Below are 23,267 nucleotides of genomic sequence, written 5' to 3'. Positions count from 1 at the left end.
GGTATTGTTTTGTTTGATAGTTGAAGGAGGGATTTGCTCTCTCTCTCTTTCTGTGTGTGTGTGTGTGTGTGTGTGTGTGTGTGTGTGTGAGAGAGAGAGAGAGAGAGAGAGAGAGAGAGAGCGAGAGAGAGAGCATGTAATACAATACTGCTTCAGGTTAAAATTATGATTGTGACATGTTTTGGTGAACAGAGATGAGTCATTCTTGTATCCTTGGCATCCCGGGTGGCTGCAACGGTTTTTGTGCTTCATATTTTTAAATCGTGCAAGCAAAAGGATTTGAATGTCAAAATATTAAATGCCACACAAATATGTTATGGTACGTCCTTGCCTTTGTTAATGTAACTCAAAGTATTCCAATTTGGCTTGCCAGTAATTTAGGTGACCTCGTGAAACACTTTGTACTTGGGCTTACGTCATAATGTGAAGTGTGACCCCCCCCCCACTCCACCCCCATTTTGCTTGGTGTCCTTTGGTGACAGCCTTCTCCCTCCCTCGCTTTCCCCCACAGCAGAGATGAGGAATCACCCACCACTGCCACCTCCTTGAGTGCTATTTGTTAATGAAGGCCAAAGTGTTAGATGATAAATATAGTTGAAGAGAAATGGCACATGTAAGTGATCTCATTTAGGAGCATTACATTTGAATTTATTGGGGTACTTAGAGGGGACAGAAGGGCCATGACTCTGAGGGAGAGGGGAAGGGTGAGGGGGGCAGCAGCTGACTTATAATAGGCACTGTTGTAGGACAGTGTGGCAACCAGAGAAGGGCACGAGCTTTGTGTTTGTGTGGCATGCAGGTAAGTGTATGCACTTAATTACTGGGAGCAAATCGTTAGGTTTTTGACTCGTGTGGTGATGTTTGAGGATATGAAATGTTAAGCGGTAACTGTCTAATTCATTGACATAGCACAGGATTGGATGCTGGTCTTGCTTGTGCTTGAATTACAATCCTCTAAATGAAGTGTGTGACTTCAAGAAAACACGAAACAAGGTATTAAAATATAACGCCGTGTTAAACGAATGTGAACATTATCATACTCTATGCCTTTTCAAAGTTGTATTTAATGTGCTTAATTTGTTGAAAACGTTTCAATAATCATTACCATCATAAAACAGTGTTTGGGTGTAAAACCTGTAAAGCACGCCGGTTTATTAAACAGGCGTTGATTTGTATGGGGACATGTTTGGGGGAACCATTTTCACTTGGTTCAGGTCTCCTTTTCTGTGTATAATCCCTGCATTGGAAAAAAGAGCTTTGCAGGAGTAAGTTGCCTGCTCGCATGGTTCATGGTTAATTTATGTTTGGTTTTCTTACAACAACTACACCCATATTGTGCTGTCAGCTATTCAGAAGAGTCCTACAGTATCTATAAACATTGGCAGAGTGAGACACACGGAATAAAAGACCTGCAATACCTCCAACTGGTTGACACAATTTGGATTGCAGAAGACGAACAATATTTTCAATCCATTTCTTGGCCCCGATGCATTTAGTAAATACAGTGCCTAGTTGGTAAGAGGGATGTTGACAGAAAATCAAAAGCAATGTAGCAGCAGCGTCCTATAATGGAGACTTAGCTCTACTTTACACTCCTCTTACAAAGATCTACGATTTGAAAACAATCAATCCCTTCATGAGTGCTTGTTATTTTCTCCTATAATAAGAGTAACGGCTTTTCATCATTCCTACACAGCACTGATTGTGTTTACACTTGAAATATAAGCATTCACGGCATGAGTGCGAATAGAAAAGGAGAATGTGGCACGGATTTTATTTGTGTGAATCCCATTCTGTCTTTTTTCCCCTTCTTTCACCTCCCTGTTGAATTTGTTTTTGCTGTCGTCACATGTAATTGAAGATTGAAGATATCCTCGTTGCATATCGACGGCTCGCTATGAAGGTGCCACCGTATGCCCCAGAGCGGCAGGGTGCCGGATTCCTCGTCCCTCTCTTTGATTTGAGGCAAAATAGTATGAGATTTACCGGATAGTATTTCTTTAACAGTTTCATAAAATACCCAGTACTTTTGTGGTTTTGTTCCATCTTCCCTGTCTGTAGTTACTCTTTTAATGATTTATGTTGGGGAGTTCCTCTTGCCAGTTCCATCTATAACCTGAAGTTGCGCAAAAAAAGTATAAAAAATATGCATGAATACAAAAGATAAATGACATTATAATAACAGTTGTAATAATACTAACACAAAAAAATGACCTACCTTTCCGTGAGATAACTCACTCAGTTCATGTAGTATATTTGGGCTGCTTTGGAACTAGTTCAAAGTTTATATTGAATCTACTGTTGATAAATGTTTCCATGAATTCAAATTCAACCATAAATTTAACCATATTTTAGTCGATGTGGCGCATAATATTTAGTATCTTGAGTATATTGCAGCTGATGAAACTTATGAAGAAAACCTGTAGTGGTGAAAGGTGACAAATTGTGAATTCATTTGTATATAAATTCCAGAAATAAATTAAAGCTCCTCTTTTCATCCATGTCTTGGGTCCTGTGCATATTTTAACTTTTTAATATTTTTTTTAACTTCTGTAACGGAGGAATTTGCAGACTTTGTGATGAATGAAGTCTATTTTATCTTATCAAACAAGAAATTTAACTTGTGGTTTAACTTTTTCTTGAAAAAAAGCTGCTGGAATTTATGCCATAGGCTTTTTGATTATTTCAATTCAATTTAAGGCTAATTTTACTTTTTTGCAAGTTTCTTAATGCAGCTGTCAAAACGTTTCTTTCCCCCCCACAGTGTGTCCTCTGTTCTCTCATGTCAAGGCAAGGCAAGGCAAGTTTATTTGTATAGCACAATTCAACAACAAGGTGATTCAAAGTGCTTTACAGAGACATTAGAAATAAAAACAAATAAAAAGCATGATTTACAATTGATTAAAACAAGCAAACAAACAAACTAACTAATTAACAAACAAACAAACAAAACAGTATATAAAATCAAAACAGATAAAATCAGAACAGTAGATAAAATCAGTAGTTAAAATGTTAGTTTTGAAATTTAAGCTTAAAAGTGTGGATTTGGTGCTTTATTCAAATGCAGCTGAGAACAGGTGAGTCTTCAACCTGGATTTAAATAAACTGAGTGTTTCAGATGATCTGAGGCTTTCTGGGAGTTTGTTCCAGATATGAGGAGCATAAAAGCTGAATGCAGCTTCTCCGTGTCTGGTTCTGACTCTGGGAACTGATAAAAGACCGGATCCAGATGACCTGAGGGATCTGGAAGGTTCATACTGGGTCAGGAGGTCACTGATGTATTTTGGTCCTAAACCATTCAGAGCTTAATAGACCAGCATCAGAACTTTAAAGTCTATCCTCTGACGGACAGGCAGCCAGTGTAAAGACCTCAGAGCTGGACTGATGTGGTCCACTTTTTTGGTCTTAGTGAGGACTCGAGCAGCAGAGTTCTGAATGAGCTGTAGTTGTCTGACTGATTTTTTTAGGTAGACCTGTAAAGATGCTGTTACAGTAATCAAGCCTACTAAAGATGAATGCATGGACTAGTTTTTCCAGGTCCTGTTGAGACATCAGATCTTTTATCCTTGAAATATTCTTGAGGTGATAGTAAGCTGACTTTGTTATTGTCTTAATGTGTTTTTCTAAGTTTAGGTCTGCATCCATCACTACACCCAAATTTCTCGCCTGGTTTGTGGTTTTTAGGTGTATAGATTGAAGTTCTCTGGTGACCTGTAATCGTTTTTCTTTGGCGCCAAAGACTATTACCTCAGTTTTGTTTTTGTTTAGCTGGAGAAAATTGTGGCACAACCAGTCATTAATTTCCTCAATGCATTTACCAAGAGCCTGTACAGGGCCTTGGTCTCCTGGTGACATTGTGATATATATTTGTGTGTCATCTGCATAGCTGTGGTAGTTTATTTTGTTGTTCTTTATAATCTGTGCCAGTGGGAGCATGTAGATGTTAAACAGAGGGGTCCCAAGATGGAACCTGTCAGTTGGCTCCCTCTCCCTGAGTATGGTTTTGGTGGAGTTTTCTTCCTGTTAAAACCATGTTTTTCCTTCCCGTTGTCGCCAAGTACTTGCTCATACTGAATATTCTGATCATTGGGGTTTGCTGTCTCTCTCTATTTATTGTGGGGTCTTTGCCTTACAACATAAAGTGCATTTAAGTGACTGTTGTTTTGATTTGGTGTAACTTATTAAATTAAATTAAATTAAATTAATTTGAATTGAAGTAAAATGCCAACTTTTTAAACACCATTGCAACATAATCGCAAGACATCAGTGGCATGAAACTGCCTAGTCTTCCATCAGGACTTTAAGTCTCCTAAACAAAGGCTATAGTCTTCTTAAATAATGTACTGTGTATTTAATGCTGGAGAACAAAATGTTGTAATGCCTATAAACCATATGTTAGCAACAGACCGTGTTTCAACCAACTAATGTCATTTACAAAAATGAATGAGTTTGAAACCAGGGAAGCAGTTCAAAATTCTAACTCATTTGAAGTTTTTAGCTTTTATTCATTTAGGAATTTATAGTTTATTTTGAATTTAGGCTTTTTGTATTCCAGTGCATTAAAGTGAATTGCAGAAAATTGCAGATTAATTCACTTATGTTTTAATTAGGACTTAAAGACATTATTGGAGAAAGGACAGGAAATTATTAAAATAGCTACAAAAGAACATCTGTATACACCTGCCTCAGTCAAATACGAATGAATGCAGATTTGCGCTTTTAATATTTGGATTTTTATCCAGCTGGTCAACCACATCTATAAACCCTGTTTCCCTCTTTTCATAGTTTTTTTTTTTTTTTTTACCTCATACCTTAAAGTTGTTCAAACAGTTAGTAACCTGAATAAAAATTGGGTTGGCTGTGTAAAAAATGGAATTAGATTTTCAGCAAAAGATTTATTTTTGAGGTAACTGACCCAATTGGACACCTTCTGTGTCTGTGTCTGGGTTTTGTCTCACTGCACTACTCCTGCCAGTGGCTCTATCGCCAGGACAAAAATCCTGGCAGAGAGTGGATGACCTTATCAATATAATATTTGTGACAATTTTGTTTTCTTGTGATTTGAGATATAGGATTTTTGGCCTATTAATGAAAGACTCAAGAGGATGAACAGAAGGTAATTCAAGTGACTTTTAATATGGCATAGTCCCAGATGGGCTGGTCTGACCATTTCTAAAGCTTCTGATTTACGGTGGTTTTCCTACACAACCATTTCTAAGCTTTACAGAGAGTGGTCTGAAAAAGAGAAAATATCCAGTGAGAAAATATCAACCGTGTCAATGCCAGAGGTTAGAGGAGAATGTCCAAGCTGATAGGAAGGCAAGAGTAACTCAAATTACATCTCTGAACGCATAACACGTCGAGGCTTGAAGCAAATGGGCTACAGCAGCAGAAGACTTCACCAGGTCCCACCTCTGTCAGCTGAGAGCAGAAAACTGAGGCTACAGTTTGCACAGGCTCACCAAAAATGGACAATAGAAGATTGGAAAATGTTGCCTGGTCTGATGAGTCTCGATTTTTGCTGTAAAATTTGGGTGGTAGGGTAAGAATTTGCACTGTACTTAAATGGCCTCCACAGTCTCCAGATCTCAATCCAATACAGCATCTTTAGGATGTGGTGGAGTAGCAGCATGCTGTTATGTCAATGTGGACCAAAATCTCTGAGGAAGGTGTTCAGCAACTTGTTGAATATGTGCCATTAAGAATTACTTGCAGGTTGTGCCTAATAAATTGTCTGGTCGATGAGTATTAATCAATTAACCTATTAATAAATTAACCTATTCAATCTATTAGTTAAGGTTTTGAAAATAATGTCAAAGTCCAAGTTAGTGTGATAACTGGCACATAAGTAGATGTTTTCGACTTGTTGCAGATTAATTGAACAGAGGGAATGCTTCTTGTAGAGGCGAAATACTGTTTTTAAGTACACACTGTTTGTCTCTTTCTACAAGACCCTGCCTACTGCACCGTCTCTATTAGGCCCCGTTATGCCTCTTCACACAAATGACCGTTTAACCGTCTTTTCCGGACCCTAACGCATCCTGTGTTATTACCGCCATTGTCTTTCTTTCTGCTGCATACATGTGTGAGGCTGGGCCTTTTGATATGCGAAGAGCTTTGCCTAGGCTTTCCTACAGGCACACTGGTCTGTGTTTACTCCTCAGTCAGAATGCCTCCTTTCCACAAGTTTGACATGCCTTTTTGTTGCTATGGTAAGCCCTTCCTTAAAATGTATATTTTTGCTTTCTGGCCTGGATGTTTTTTTTTATCTCAGTGGTTTAGAGCCTGTTGCCCCCAGGGCCAGATTTAAATGTGTGTGGGTCTTCAAGGATTTTTCTGCAGAAAAGCCGTTTGGATTGCAGCCTTACCACCATACAAGTGCGACCGAATTGTGTCATTTCAGGTTTTTGAGCCATCGTTGGAACCAAAGGAAAGTCCAAAAGAGAAGCAAAAAACACAAGACAAAAGCAGATGAAAATGGACCAGATTGGATTATGTCAGACTTGGCATGCGCCTCGTTATGAGGGAAGTCTTCGTTCTGTCTTATCACACACTGCCTTACAGCTAAATGAATTTTTTTTTTCTTAAAAGGCAAAGCACTGCTTGGCTCATTGGAAAACAACAGGCAGATCGTAACTGTAAATACTGGTTTAAAGTGGTGTGGGCTCCACATTATTTTCAGTCACAAAACAGGAAGTGAGAGGAGGGAAAAAAATATGCATACATTGGGTGATTGCACTAACTTTAGGGAAAAAGTGGTTCATGTCTAGAAAGCTTTTAAGCTTTAGGCTTTTGTAGAGATGGGGAAATCTTTTCATGTGATTAGAAATGTACCCGAAAGCGTTTGGATTGCAACCTGAACATCAACTTTTCGGGTTCTTCAGTGGAAACATCCTCTACAGTATCTTGGGGTGTGTTCAGCTCTCAGGGTAGGTACATTTTTTTAAAATGGTAAAAATCAGAATTGATTGCTTTTCTTGTGGGTTGGACATTCAAGGAAACCCACCGCTTTACTCATCAGGTGTGAAACTAAAGAATCTTAATCTTAGAAATGTACAAAAGAAATAGAAGTGGGTTGTCTGTTTAGGCGATGGGACATTTTGTATCATATTTCTTAACAATTTTATATCCTTCCGCTGCTTGTGTGTCATTTCTGCTTCACTTGTAATTAGTACACCTCAACCCTCATATCTTCAAGAGCCAGGGGATGCTTGTTTGTAACATTCAACAGGTAATCAAGACTGATTAGGCACTGCACATCGCCTAATTTCATTAGATCTCAGAAGCACACTATATCTTGCATAACTGCAAACACGTGGTCTCGTGGAAAAAAACCCACAAGTAGCAACAGAGGCTTATAATTATGATCATTAAGCTCTAGATACAGAATTTAAATGTTATTCACTAAAATGGAACGTTAATAATGCAGATTTACTCAGCCACATGTTTCTAATTGTGTTTAAAACTCATTTTGTTTCTCTTACGTATGATCAATTTTTAGGTCATACACTAATTAATTAAATATACCACTGTTTTATGCTAAAACAAAATAAACATGTAGCTTGTGTGCATTGTGCGGCATTCTCTTGAGTGAATGTGTTCTGTTCACTGTGTCACATGTGGACTCCTTCTGTATTACTGTGAAGCCCTTTAAGTGTGCTGTGACATGTCCTGAAGTCCTTGTTTAGCACCTCTCTTTGTGTGTTCGGGGTGTGAACTGATACCTAGTGTCAGCTAGCGTCAGGGACAGAATGGCAAGAGAGAGATAGTTGAGGTTCTACATAAACGGATAGGCCTTGAGGATAAGCCTTGTGGAAGCAGGAGGCACAAAGTGAGAAAGAAATGGAAATGGAGGAGAAAAAAAGTGGAGAAAGAAATGGAGGCGACTGACAGAGAGAAATGGGGCTTTAATAGAGGGATGTCAGTTTTCTCCAATTTAATGCAGGACGAAGCTGTTTTCTTGGAATTAGATGGTTGAATCAATGAAGCTTTCCAGTCATTATTTAGTGCACAGTGACATCAACTGTTGTTGCATTCATCACCCGGCAGAATAAAAGCAAAAATTGTTTTTTTGCAAGGCTTAACCTTATCACCACTTGTCAGTTAATTATGCATCGAAAGCAAGGGGCATGGGTTCAACAGTGAAACACTTTGATTGAGCCCTTTGAACTCAACCGGGAAAGAAATCAGTTCTCTTAATCCTTGCTCCTATGTAATCATGGTAGCCGGAGGATACGGACCTCTGTGTCCATCATCTCCAGGCCAGCCAGCGGCTGCAATATTGCTAATGCAATCACCTCTGTGATCTGAACTTTGGAACTTTGAAAGAAAATAAATAGATAAACATGTCAAACATGAGGTAAAGAAGAAAAACGAAGGTGTAAATGAGTCATTTGCAAAAGGTTCTTACAGTGCGGACCTATAGAACTTTTCCAGCTGGTCTCAATAGCCTCGGGTGATATGAGCGACGTGATGTATGATCTTTACTTGTATGATCTTTTTGATCACAGGAGTAATGCTCCTCCTATCAGCACAGGTCACGCTCTTCAAGTTGTTCACACTTTTCATCAGAGACTAGCACTGAAAGATCTGGCTGTAAAGTCAGATGATACATGCATACATGTCAGTATCTGGCGTAAGTATATTTCAGGAAGTGTGGGTAGATGGTGGGAATCTCAAAGCTTTAAAGGCATCTAAGTCAGTGTTTGGAACATAGCTAGATATGCAGAGATCCATTTTTTATTTTTTTAATTCCCAAACTCATAAACACTCCAGATCAAGGGCCAAACGCACCTGTGTTTCTGTCCTAGATAAATCTATTGCCGCAATTTATCAACTTTGATTGGTTAGCACTTGGACTATCAAAGTGGAAGCTTTCATAATTTAGAAGCAGCTCTAAATGTAGTTGGCCAGGCTATATCCAAATGTTTAAAAGTCAAGTGAAGGAAGGAGACGGTTAGACCTGAAGTTATGTCCTCCAAGGGAACTTTACAAAGATCCTCTTGCAGATTTATAGCCACTTACCAAGGAGCCAGAGTCAATATTCATAAACATGGCTTCAAACAAAGCCCCCCATCCACTATCCCTGCTTGTAAATAAATACAGATACGTCTTTTTTACAGACAGAGGCAATCTAAAATATTACCCCCAGCATAATTTTACCACACACATTAATATTTTACAGCACATTGTATTTTACCGCATTGAATCTTAAACTTTCATGACTGGCCCCAAGGATTTTATTCTATAGGAGCCTGCATCATTATTAGCCAAGATCTATTGCTGGTACAGCAAATACCTTGCCTTTGTGTTCGTCGCTATTTTATAGATCATATTTCCGTAATATGTCTTTTGACTTGAGTGACTTTGTTATTGACTTCTAAATGATCACATTGTATTTGCTCAAGACTAAAAATTCTTTGCTCTAACTTGGTCTCGCTTATGAAGTTAAAAAAATGTCTGTAACTAAACCTGAAGTGCACAACAGCACACGCCCTGACGCTCCTTTGCCATTTGTTTTTACTTTTTTATTATCGTTTAGTAAAATTGCCATCCATGTACCGATTTCTAATTAGCTTATGTAATGGTGAGACCCTATTAAGTCAAGTTTGAAGTGTTTAGTTTTTCCACTAAACATGTAAAAACCCAACCTGCACAGTATCTGCCTCATTACGATGGGAATAAACGCTAACATCTGCATGTGTGCGTTTGCCTCTGTGCTGGTGTTTATGTCTGTGTGGTGATTTAAGTGGTTTTAGTGTCAGAACAAGTCTAATGAGCTGGTGCAATAATTATCAGCCATTTTGCTCTCACTTAAGCTAATTGAGGCTTTATATTAGAGATAATACTGCTGCCTATGTGCACCGCTTTACAGTTACCGAAATGTTTGGCCAGAAATAGTGCTACCAGTAATTTAGGTTTAATTTGTGCATGTCAATGTTTTAATATCTCCCTATTAAACATATTTATGAGCTTTGACAGTCGTCCCCAGATGGAGGTCATTGATCAACTCCTTTTTCTGTGTATTCTTCATATGATGATAAATAACTATTGTATACAATAGTGTCAAAGTCAAAGAGGACAAAAAGTTGTCTCTTTTCACTCAGTTGGCTTTAGAAGTGTATGTTAATGTTTGATCTTGGATTTTCTTCTTCAAATATATATATATATATATATATATATATATATATATATATATATATATATATATATATATATATATATATACACGTGTGTGTGTGTGTGTATGTATATATATATATATATGTATGTATATATATATATGTGTGTGTGTGTGTATATACATATATATGTATATATAATTTTTTTTATGTTGTTTTCACTAATTTCTGTAAAACAAAGAAATTAATTTACTGTATAAAATACAGAGGGTCACCATATACTGTAAAAGTGATATTAAATAAGTGGCTTTCCTTTCAAATTCTCTCTGCACTTTATCCCAAGTTGTCTATCGTGTTTCTTCCACTTTTCCTCCTTTTACACTTTTCCTTCATGTATTCGAGGCGCTTTGTGAAATTCCTGTCTAATCCAGGTGTGTATGAGCTGATCCCCAGGCCCCTTTGCTCCTTTCAGGAATCTCGCAGGCTATCGGGCTCTCCTGGGCCTCTGTTTCACACACCAAATTGATGCCTCCGACTGGAGATGACACTTTCAGCAGGATTTGCCATTCTAAACCACCTCAAGCCCATGTGATCTCACCCATTCACTCTCAGAGGGATTGCCTTGAAATGCACCTTAGCTTCAAAAAACCAGTGAGCACAGAATGCTTGAATGAAAAGCTGATACATATTCTATCGTGCAGAAAAAGAGAAAAGATATTCAAAAATGCTAGAGAAGTAGAATCATATTTTTTAGTCCCTCTGAACAAAGACCAACAATCCCACGAATAAGTAGTTATTACCTAGTGGAATGCACTGAAAGAGTGAAACTAAAAGAAATCAATAACCACATGAATTTTCATGTGTACGTGCTTGTCCGCCATTTGCTTCATCTGCTAAATATCTGTCTCAGCTGGTCTGTCTATCAATACAGACACAGATGGTATGATTAATACGTGCCATTCAGAGCTTACCATCTTTTTCTAACACTCCATTTAAAGGAGGAGCACAGTGACCATGTTGCTTTGCTTGAGGACTAGTTATGATATAATTTGACACTGAAGGAGACGGAAAAGGGAAAAGGTGTGACCAAGAATTCCTCCCTTGACTTATTTTCATCCCCAAGTCTTTTTGGGGCTACACGTTTCTCCAAGGGGGCTTTACACGCTGGCATAATGGATAAGGGCAAGGGTGTGAAAGGAGCACCTTAAGGCTCCTCATTCAACTCTCCCAATCTCTCCTGCACACACTCTTGAGCTGTGAAGGCCGTCTTTCTTTACCCTGCTAGCATGGGAGCCCTGTAATAGGCTCTAATTGATAGGGAGGTGTTGGGGTCTTTCTGTATGGGTTGAAGGGATGAGGGAAAGAGAGAGAAAAGGGGGGAGAGACAGAGGATTACATGTGGGCATGTGGGTGGAGCGGGGGAAAAGAGGCAAGAGGCTGTGGAGCGGTCTAGGCCCCGTCCGTAATGAGTCATTAATTTCCTAGCAGTTTTGTGGCGGTTGGCTCATTACTGGTCTGCAAAGGAGCAGGAACAAAGCTCCGGGTAGGTAGGAGGTGAGCTTAAATAGTTGGGGCTCAACACTTTCCAACAAAAGGAGGAAGAGAACGTTGAATGGCACTTGGAACAGATGCAGTAAAAAGTGGCAGATGCAAATTGCGGGAGAGCAAGTCTCCCTTCAAGCACTTTTCTCTTTTTTATTTTGTCAGACTGCAGCCTGAGAGTCTAATTAGTTAGTGAGGTGTTTCACTTCTGATAGGGCTGTGTCTTGTTATTGTCACAAAGAGGATCCATAGAAATGGGAGGCAACACATATGTTGCACAGTCCCCAGTGGAACCTGCTTGCTGCTATGCTTTCATTAAATTTTTTTTTTACCCTATAGAAATCGAAAGATGTACGATATTTCCATGCTTTGAAATTGTGTTCTACGGAGTTTAAAATGTGATAAAAGAGATGATGCCTGCAGGTAATTAATTATATTCCTAATTACGTGTTTATGCTTTTCACCCTACAGCCAAAATGATTATGGACAAATTGGCAGCGGTTCTAATGAAAATGCAGTTGTTCCCCGCTTTGTGGAGCGTGTGGACCATGTGTCGAAGGTCACCTGTGGGGCAAACCATAATCTTGCACTGACAGGTACTGTAATGCACTGTGTATGTCTGCTTGGGTTACATGACATTTAATCACAGTAATGTTTTAAATGAATAAATAAGGATTGAAAATATTTAAGTTTTGAAAAAATGGACTGAATTTTTCATGTGTGAACTGGACCCTAGTTTGTCCATCAAAATGCATAGAAGGATCCTATTGGCGACTACTTAGAATTTAGATTTGTGTGATATTTTTCAATTTTATTTGTCTTTTTCCCTCCCTTTGGGCAAGGGGAAGTAAAATGCTCAAGCAGAAAACACCTTTAAGAAGGGGTGGCTAACATTGTTGTCATCAGCTGTCATTGCAGTTCAGAGTTGGCTTCTTTTAGTCAAAGTACTCGAGCCCTCCATCAGCACATCACCTGAGAGCGTTACACAGAAGGAGGGGGCTGGGGTGGTGGTGGGAGCGAGGGAGAGAGTTAGTGAGAATATGGCCCTGGCTCCTGATCCATAGCAGTCATTGCCTGTTACATACATTTCAGAATTCATTCAGGCTATGAAGATAATCGGGGTAGTCGACAGTTTCCCCTGCAGCCCAATGGATTTATGATAGCACTGTCAAGAAAATGAGGCAAAATGACACAGTAGCTGACTTTAGCTGCAAATAATGTGATAGGCCGTACAGTGGTGCAGCAGCAGCTGCTGTCATTGCAGGTAATAGCCTATAAAGAAGCCTGATAGCAATACCTGTCATTTCTTAATGGCTGACTTCACTGAAGAGCTTTTGTGGCCTTTAACATGAAGATAATAGAAGATACAACAAATTTTACAGCTTTTGCGTTGCATCCATAATTTATCTCTAGAGACCCCCACACAGCAGCCGCACAACAAGGACAACATGCTCCGAGATGCGTGCTGCAGAGAGATGCAAAATGAGCTGCAGGGGGTTGGAGGCCCCTCCGGTGGGGTGCTTTGCTTTTAATGGAGGAACCGTACAGGGTTCAGTACATGTTCTATCACTTGGTATCTCATATCTGTTGTATAAGATAAAAGGACCTGAGTATTCAAAAGTTTGGACTTTTGGGGGGGAACTTACAAATCATCGCTGAAACTGTATTCATTTCATTAATAATTTACCACAAATATTTATTGGCTTAAATTGGAAGTGTAATTGTTTACTACTTAAACTCAATTTATTAACTGATCATGCAGGTGATGGGAAATTGTTTCAGTGGGGATGTGGACGGTCATGTGGAAGCACAAAGGGAAACATCCTGTCCCCAGAGGAAGTGACGCTACCAGATTCGCCAGTGAAAGACATTGCTGGTGGATGTTGGCACAGCCTTCTTCTAACAGGTTTGTCTCTGCTTATGTTTGAAGGCTATTACAAACATACCATCACCTGCCAGCTGTTGATGCATATTTCAGTTCAAAGCACATGTGGACATATAAGTTAACAGTGTGGATGACCTCTATGACATTATAAGGGATACGCTGAAATTCTACATGCAGTTCTGATACAAATTTAAATAACGATCTGACCTCAAGCAATGCTTATACGAGTCTTTTGTTGCACATTTTCATTATTTATTTCCCATTTTGTGCCACTGAGACCTAGAACTCTTCATTATAAATACGCAACTGCCTTTCAGCCTTTCATCACAACTTCATAAGTTCAAATGTGTACAACTTTTTGATACTCGATCCCATGTGTAATACTGCTAACGTAGTGGGAAACAACAGACAAACAGCCTCTGGTGAGCATGAACTCATTTTCAGATAAGCTGATAGCGATCATCATGGAGAATACTGGCCAATACCGATGTTTGGCTAATAAATCAGTGCCTTAGTGTCTTAGCCCGCACACAGACATTTGAGTGTGTGCTTTTAGCCGTGGTGTCCATTTATCCACATCGTTCATTAAGAGCTCTCCCAGGGCTTGAGCGGCTACATAAACACAGAGGTTGAGGCCACAGCTGCTCTTTCACCTCACCGCGGAGAACTTCAAAGTCACTTCTCCCCACACGGCAGATGAATGCGCCGTGTCTGCCAGGCTGATATATTGGCCCCAGTTGCTGTCTTCTTACTGTAGTATGACTGCAACTGAGGCCCCATCATGGAGCCTGAGTTGGGCCATTTGTTAGTTTTAGCTGTATCTCCAAGACCTGGCTTCAATTCTGAAGGGAGAACATTAATCCTTTTAATACAACACTTTGTAGTGCCGTTTTCCTGTGTTGGTAATGCCGTCTATTATTAACCCCATTAAAAGTGTAATACAATTTAAGTAGAGTGCTAAAAGTGGATCATTTGTTGCTCCGTTCTGTTTGAATTAATTCTCAATTTATGATCTAAATGATTAAACTATAGGAGTCACGGCACCAAATGAGATTCTTAAACCGCCAGGCATACATTTACACATATTAATACAAACATTTATGAGCTCACATTCACACTGATTGACCAAGTAAAAAAGACACACACTCACATGGCTGTGTGTTGCAGTCCCTCTTCCAAATCCTGTAATGTCCCCAGCTTGATCCCTAGTTCCATTCTGTCAGGAGGAAAAAGAAATATCCATCTCCAATCAGGCCTTAATGAATAGCCTGATGAGTGTCGGGCAGAACTGAATTACCAGATAGATTTGAAGAGCATGAGTGTGTACAATGTGTGTGTGTGCGCGAGTGTGTGTTCGTGTATCTGTGTTCAGTGGTTGGGAGGGGGTAGTTAGAGGGCCAGTAGAACAGGACACATGTAGGAATTAATTCTCTCCAAGTTAAAAAAAGAAAGAAAGAAAAAGAAATTGGCTAACTCTGTCATTTGAGCCTGATGGAATCGCCTTATCTATTGGTATGAGTTTTCATTTATTAGGGTCAAACAGCAGAGGGATACACAACGAATAGGAAAGAAGGCTTTGGGAGAGAGAAAAGTCGAAGTAATGAGGGGTCAGATTTGAAAATTGGAAAGAAAGTGAGAGAAAGAAGAGGAGTAAGTCAAAAAGTAGAGAGATGGGGAAGATGGAACAAAAGGAGTGCAAGGGAGTCAGTGGTATGAGAAACAGCTTGCCAGGGCCGGAGCATATTGAGGGCAGCAGGTGGAAGAGTGGCACAGTTAATTAAAATGCCTGTCTTAATGTCTCAGCCCGTCACTCCAGGGAGAGAGAGAGCGAGAGAGAGAGAGAGTTGCCAGGCTTGAGCTGGGCTGTACCCAACCAGCCATCTAGACAGCAAACCAACCATCCAGCCAGCCCACCAGGCCACATGTCAGACAAGCCCTGACACTATGCCCTTCACCCCCTCTTCATCTTGTGCCATACACACTCACAAATGTCCACAAGCATACAACTTGTCCAAACCCCACCAACTATTTCCTCCTCCTTTTCTTTTTAAACCCATACGCTGAAACCTATCGAAGCCCCCCTAATCTGACAAAGAAGAGAACAAAGCCCCTTCTTTAAAAAAAGAACAAACGCACTTCTGATGTTACTGTTTTACTCAGCAGCATCTGTAACCTGCCTCTAGACTAGCAGCCGTGCAGCCTTGCAGCATAATCTGTCTGCTTTTAATAATTCATAGAAAGCACAGGCTGTGCACTATGTACTGAATGCTGAGGGTAATGGGGATGTTGTGATATTTCTATCATGGCCTGTCTGAATCAGCGAGCGAATCAAAACCAGCAAAGATCTGATAAGCGGTCTGTTCTGTCTTGTAACAGCATTGGCTGTCATCACTGCTTCATAAGTGGACTATAGCGAATCCTTTCTGCTGTGTCAGCTATAATGCTTCTAATTGTGATGTATAATGGATGTTCAACCAAGTTTCATGTGACAGCAAATCGCAGATTCATGCTTTTACACAAAAGGCAAAGATAAACCTGATATGTTGGCATCACTGGTGTATCAATATCACAAAAAAAAAATGCACAGGATGATACAGACCAAAGTGAGTTAATGCTTGTGTCACTTCATCTGTGACTGTGTTGAAGAGCCATGCACTATTGTCTTCACTGCAGATATACCTACAACCTGATCATTTTCCTTTCCTATTAATCATATTCACCATATATACGTATATCAAGGATATTAGATGATATATTTCAATATCTGGATTTCTTTGTATCTGTGCCACTCTTTATTGGTCACACTCTTAAATATAATTCTGGACAAGCCTTACTTCTTATTGTACTAAAGCTGTGCTCAGCTGAAAAAGGGAAAACAAAGAGTGTGAGCATCTTTCCGAGTGTGAGGTGCGTCTAGATTTGTACGTTGTGTCGTTTGACTAATGTTTTATCAGGTTTTGCTGTATCACTGTGGATTGCTTTGTCAATAACCAGGCCGTTGCCTCAGTGAGCAAAAATCTGAGATTGTCAGGCTGAGTGACAGGCTGGAGATGGCAGATAATTCAAAGAAATTGGAAGTGTGAAATCTTTAAGGGCCACTTCTTAACACAGCAAATGCCAGGGTATCTTTCCATCAGCTGCTGCTCTCACAAGCTACCGCATTGTTAATGGTGGCCTGTCTGTCCATCAAGTCAGCTTCAGGAGGGATTTAGACCTGTTTGGCACCTTATCTCTCCGACTGCCTCCTACTAACCTGACCGATACACAGGTCTTGAGTAACCTGTATGTTCTGTGTAGCCAGTGGTGGTTGTAAACCTATCTCCAGAGTAATATTTTTTTTTTCCATTTGATTTGCTTATTTGTAGATATTAGTTTATCTGTGACACAGAGTATTGATATATTTATTGTTACACAATCAGGGGTCTAATGTAATGGTGCCTGTAGCACTTGTTAATTTAGCTGTCAGCGCTACTGATTGACCTTAAATTGTTGCAGGAGAGCTCATTGTCCTTGTGAGTGAGCTTCTGTGTCTGCTGTCTGTCTGTCTGGATGGATGTAATAAAAGCAGTGTCTGCTTTCAGTTTCAGGCAAAAACATTGCTCTGAAGAAGAAACTCAACATGTCAATCAGCGACAGGGGATAAGTGCTTCCATGAGTCACGACTATAAAAACGTCTTTATTTTGTAAGGCCTCATTAGATATTAAGCAGTTCAGAAGAAAATATTTTTAGGCAAATTTGTGTGATAGTTAAATATTTGCTCGAAAGCTTTAGGAAATCGTATAAATGTAGTTCATTCAGGTCCACTCTATCTTACCAAATAAGGATTTTCCCTAAAGTGTGAAGAGGAGATAATGGAATCAATGTCTTCTATGAATATACATTTCATTAATATTAGAGATCTGGGGCATTTGAATACCCAAAATTAACCTAAAAGTAATCTGAAATATAAGTTAATTATTAGTTTGATAATGAGGTTTATGATTAAGAAGTTAATAAAAGAAACAAAAAAGTCCTTTTTGTGCTAAAAAATAAAAATAAAACCACTGCTTCACGTCAGAGCGCTGAGATGGTTTTTGTATGTGTGCTGGCAGTGCTCCAGTGTAAGTATTACTATTATGAACAGTAGCGCACTGACCTAGCTTGCGCTCACTTTGTCCTTCTTTCCCTCACTCACTACTTATGCTTACACAGAATCACACGGTCACTCATTTAAGACTCAGGTGGGAGAGTACATATGGAAACAAGGGGAGGAAAGTAATCAAAGTAAAAAAAAGACTGCTCCAATTTGGAATCCACAAATGCTTCGAGTCGGTCCTCCGTTTGTTTGTACAGAGAAATAATGTGAGAAAATAGACAGAGAAGCGAGGAGGATGACAGAAAAGGATCCTGAGAGAGGAAGAGAAATAAACAAAAAGGACAAGAAAGAAATATGTCCCCTATTTTCCCCTTGTAATGGTTTCAATTCCCTGCCAGAGCTCCCTGTCACAGGGAGGTAGTTCCCAGGCTGACACATCTCAAGCTGTTTAAACATCCATTAGGATGTTTTGGTTCATACACTCTACAAATACAGCTAGATGAGAGAGAAACTGGTAGATGATGATAGGGAAATTGAAGAAGAAAGAAAAGAGACAGAGAAAAAGAGAGAGGGGGAAGAGGGGAGTAAGTTGATGGGAACAGCAGATAGAGGAGAAGAGGAAATTTATCAAAAAACTCATGTGATATTTAATGATCCTTGTATGTGGAGAGAGAAGACCACACCAGCTCGTTCTCCTCCGCCAAATACCGATCCCCTAACTTAATTTCCTGCTCAATTGCTGTTCTATAGTGCATAGTACAGTGATACAGGCTGGTAATATAGAAAACAGATTGCCTGTGCGGCGGAGTGGATAAGGCTGAGGCTTGTGCTGCTGGAGACCTGCAGTCTCCAGGGGGGTCTTGTCGGTGGGCTTCACAAAACCAACAAAGCCCATCTTTCCCTGCGACTGGCAGCAGCTGGCAGGTAGATCTTCAAGCAGTGGAGGTGGGGAAGTGGATCTATGGGTGTGGTGTGTGAGTTTGAGTTTCTGCAGTGTGTGTTTGTGGTACAGAGACTCTTGCTAGTCTTTGTAGTGAAGAGTTCCACTGTCTCCCATCTTGTGTTTGCTCATGTGCTGTGACTCCAATCCACTCAAAAATGTAGGCCTGCATGGACATCAATCATCCATCTGTGCACAGAACAGTGAGCAACTGCATCTACAATGTTTTCACACACACACACACACACACACACACGTGCGCGCGCACGTGCACTTACAGTCAACCTCACCTTCCATGAGGACATGTACACCTGGCTGTTTCTATGTGGGATGATTCAACGACTATCAGAATTCCCTGCTCATTGTTGCTGTATATTATTCCATACAGACTCACCAAACTCTTCTTCTTTACCTTCTTATTGTTATTGTTATTATTATTATTATTACTATTGCTGCTCAACACTAAGAAGAGACACTACACCATCTACTCTGTGGGCGATCAGAATTAATCAAAACAGAATACATACAAGGCACAACAAAGCTGCAGCATACCTCTGTTGGGCAGTATGCAAATATTTGCAACATCCAAGACACATAGTAATGTTATGAACGCATCAGCGATAAGTGAACGCGATGAGGCTAGTGTGATTTAGTAGAGAAGGACAACGGGGGACTTATGTGCTCACTGCTGTCCCAACTGAAAGAAATGTCTCTCTGAAAGTTATCGGAAAAACTTACTAAATATAAAGACAAAGAAATATAATTGAGAAAATGTGGGACATGAACTACAACAGTATTAGTGATGATAGTTGCTCTTTTTTTCTTTCAGTCAAGAAAAAGATGGAGCACTGTGCCAATAAAATTTCCCATAAAAAGGTTTATGGTTAAGAAATTAATAAAAGAAAAGCTTGAAGATTGTTCTCTTTGACACTCCATATAGTGACAGGATGTGAACCATCACATCCTCATGGTAGCTCTAGGTTCAAGGGATGGACCGATGAACAGAGCAAGATGATGATAGTAATAATAACGAAGAAGAAGAAAAAGAGGACACATTGGATGTTCTGTAAAGTAACAATGTTGCCATATACTGCCCTTTACATTTTACACCCAGTGTTGGTCAAGTTACTTGAAAAAAGTAATCAGTAACTAATTACTGATTACTTCCCCAAAAAAGTAATCCCGTTACTTTACTGATTACTTATTTTCAAAAGTAATTAATTACTTAGTTACTTAATTACTTTTTAAAAACACGATTTACAACCTGAAGAGGTGATAAAGCGATAGATCTTTCAGCCCAATTCTACTTTTTCTGCATAGTCCATCATACAAAATGTAATCAAATGGAAAAGTCTCTTTTTTTTTTAACTTGTTTTATCAGTTTTAATCTTTTAACTTTATGCATCAAGCAAAAATTTAACTATATGCAACATTCTCTGACTTGAATAAATTAGTTTAACATTTAAACCTATTTTCTGCACATTCCAGCACATAAAATAAAATATTTTTTGTGTTTACACTCAGTCTTTCAAATAGATGCAAGTAAAACACAGCAGAAAATAAATAAAGTCAAAGACTCAGCGGTCCTGTTGCTCTATTTACACCTGTAAAGCAGGACTGCGGTAGGCGGAGGTTTACCCTGGTGCAGGTGTGCCGCGGTCAATGGAAGAATCCGCGAGTTTCTCTGTGAATTTCCCATTACGTCATAGCGCACTCGGTGCTTGCTTGGAAGTTTAGGGGTTTTTTCGCTGTAAAAAGAAGTTTTCTTCCCACGCACAACGGACACTAATGTTTTTGTCACTTTTTATGGAATCAAACTCAAAGTAAGGCCAGTACTTCCACGCTTTAAACGCTGCACGCTCATACTCTCTCCCACACTCGATATGTGATCCATTGTTGATCTGCACACAGCTGTTGTCACTAACGGCGCACTCGCTTACATCACTGTCGTGAGACATTCTCGCAAAAAATCACGGTTTTAGTAACGCAGTAACGCAGCGTTCCTACGGGAAAGTAACGGTAATCTAATTACCGTTTTTGCAATTGTAATCCCTTACTTTACTCGTTACTTGAAAAAAGTAATCAGATTACAGTAACGCGTTACAAGTAACGCGTTACTGCCCATCTCTGTTTACACCATCCTGATAATTATTTATTAACACTCAATAGATATATAAAACAAAATCATGAAAATTATACATTTGAAAAGTTATGGTTCTTTGGTTGAATTCTTTAAATTTTATTGCTTTAATTCACATTGTTAGAATATGTGAACAACTTAAAAAGACGTCTGATAAACACATCGCAGGTAAACTGACTGCTACCTTGCCTACATTCGGGTACCCTAAATAATGACAACAGACTTATTTTTAATGTTGCTTCCAAAGGAAAAACAAGGGCACAGTTTCAAAGGGAGTAGAAGTCTGAAAAGGCTATTTAACCTCTTTTCCAAAGAGCAATGTTTTCTGCCCAGGTATTTTGTAGATCAACATCATCTTAGACAAGTATCTTGCTCCGAGGCCCTGCTGGTGCTTCAAACACCACTGTGGGATTGTTCAAAAATGCCTGAGGTTTAGTACTCAGGGTACAAAAAAGCAACACGTGGTTGATGGTTATGTTGTCAGGATTGGCCAAAAATGACATTTAATTAATTGTTCAGGAAAGCTAACACAGAAGTAAACCATTTAAGCATGCATAAGATCCAAATCAAATGTCTGCTTATTTTAAGAATATTTGGATACACACTCGGATTTAGAATATTGTGTGACACCCCTAGTGAACTGGTTATACTCAAAAGGTTTCCACTGCTAATGTCTGGTTTTATGAGCTAGACAATATCCATACCTTTTATATGATGTTCTTTTTGCAGTCTCACACAAAGTAGGTCACAGAAGTGAAGTCTTATCATGTCTACCTGGAGAACTGATGTTACTTGTATCCCAGTTCTTTTAAAGATCCTCTTTTATGCAGGGAGTGTCACTAACCTAGTTGCCACTGGGTTTTGCGCTAATGTTAGCAATGTGAACCTCCTTTGACCTCTCAAAGTGACAGAGTTTTGTTGCGTAACAACCTTGTGTAATGAACTTCCTCCCAAGAGATGTCATTAAGGACAGGAATGTTTGTCTTCCGCTCGCTCTAAAATGAATATTCAGCTATTATCGCTGCACAGTATTCAGATCTGATATGTATGTATTGGGTTTCAGTTTGCACAGAAAGTCATACCAGATGAGTTTTACTTACTGTATCTGTGTCTCTCTAATCTGCCTGCGGTTTTCTTAATATATCACATATAACCGGGTTTTGCAGCATAAAGACGGTTAAGGTCATTTCTCCGTCTTTCTAGGCATAGTTTAATCTGGCATACATCATTCAGACTGTCTCCCTTGTGTCCTTCTTACCTAGATTTAAATATTTGTTTTAACTAATGTTCTGTTTTATGGCAGAGAAGGTCTGTAATAACACTTCAGGGGTTTCTGCAAGGCAACTACGACAACAAGCCCAGAGCTGTGGATGGGATGGAGTTGTCATAAGGCTTTGCATCCCACACCAGGATCACATTTGAGCACTGATTTTCCTTGATAAATGAACCCAGTTGGTCAGCTTATCGTCTGGATCAACACTGTGTACCTTTCATGCCCCGTCTACTTTTCCCATGTAGGAGGCCCTGTAGAGGGAGGAGTGCGCTGTGTGCGATCATGTGAGAGTGAGAAAAGGAGACAAAGGGAGCGAGTGAAATATGTCACAATGATTATTTGAATTCTCTTGTTTATTGGAAATGACTGAATCCAAGGTTGAGATATTCACAAGAACAGGAAGGAAGAGAGAGAAAGTCACTGTCCCCGTGGGGGAACAGCTTACACCATCAGATGCCTTGATTACTAATCCCCTTCTGAGTATCGTTGTCCTCATAGTAAATATAACTACAGGAAGTAATGATTTCTGCTCCAAATTATGTGGATGTTTACATTTCTTGTCAACTGAGTAATAAATTACCGATCAAAGATAAACTGTATGAAAGAAAAATAGAAGCTTCTTTATTACAGCAGTGAGAAAGAGGAAATGGTGAGTCCCAGCAGACTTATGTACCTTGAAAACCCCCCCCCGCACAAACTCGCCCCCACCAACCCCAAAAAGGACTGACTGCCAAGATGGCTGCTTGAGCTCTAGTGCTGCGGGTCTTGACCCTGTGCATGCTGCCAGACACCATTTCTCAAAAAAAATGCGTCTTCAGATCTTGGCATAATTTCTCATCCTCTCTTCCTGTCCTCCTCGCAACATCTCTCTCTGTCTCTACAGTTCACCTCTCTGTTATTTTCTCCAATGTAGGTCACTGGGAAGATAGTGCGGTGTGGCCTATCTTTCAAATTCCTGTAAGTTTGCAAGAGCAATACTTGCTTTTGAGGATGAATTTTGTGGGGGCTGGGTATGTTGGGCTCCTCCCTACAGGTTTATCATGTTGGCAGCCACGGATGGCTCTTTTTTTAGGGTTGTCCTCCCATGCGTCTGGACCTCTCAAACATAGTGGCATGAATCCTCGGAAAACACTCTAGTCAAATCGAGCTATTAACACAGAATGTCAAGTCTAATTGTGGGCCGTACAGTGAGTGTTTTAGGTCCTTCTGACCTCACGCTGAACTACGCCGTAAACGAAACAACACATGATCCCGCTTTTTTATTTCATGGAAAGCTGCGATGAAATGTGG

At 39.7% G+C, this 23,267-nt stretch overlaps 1 protein-coding gene across 5 annotated transcripts in view; it reads left to right on the top strand.

Moving 5' to 3' along the window:
* Positions 1-23,267, top strand: part of LOC113033075 (uncharacterized) — a 308,229-nt gene that overhangs the window by 103,810 nt on the left and 181,152 nt on the right. For all 5 annotated transcript variants that reach the window (XM_026186380.2, XM_026186379.2, XM_026186378.2 and 2 more), the window contains exons 6-7: positions 12,135-12,259; positions 13,426-13,569. In XM_026186380.2, coding sequence (XP_026042165.2) covers positions 12,135-12,259; positions 13,426-13,569 — 269 coding nt within the window. The remainder of the gene's footprint in view (positions 1-12,134; positions 12,260-13,425; positions 13,570-23,267) is intronic.

The sequence above is a fragment of the Astatotilapia calliptera genome, chromosome 12 (assembly GCF_964374335.1).
Source record: "Astatotilapia calliptera chromosome 12, fAstCal68.1, whole genome shotgun sequence".
NCBI classification, from domain to species: domain Eukaryota; kingdom Metazoa; phylum Chordata; class Actinopteri; order Cichliformes; family Cichlidae; genus Astatotilapia; species Astatotilapia calliptera.
Note: the sequence above shows the minus strand (reverse complement) of the source record. Positions and strands in the feature narration are given on the sequence as shown.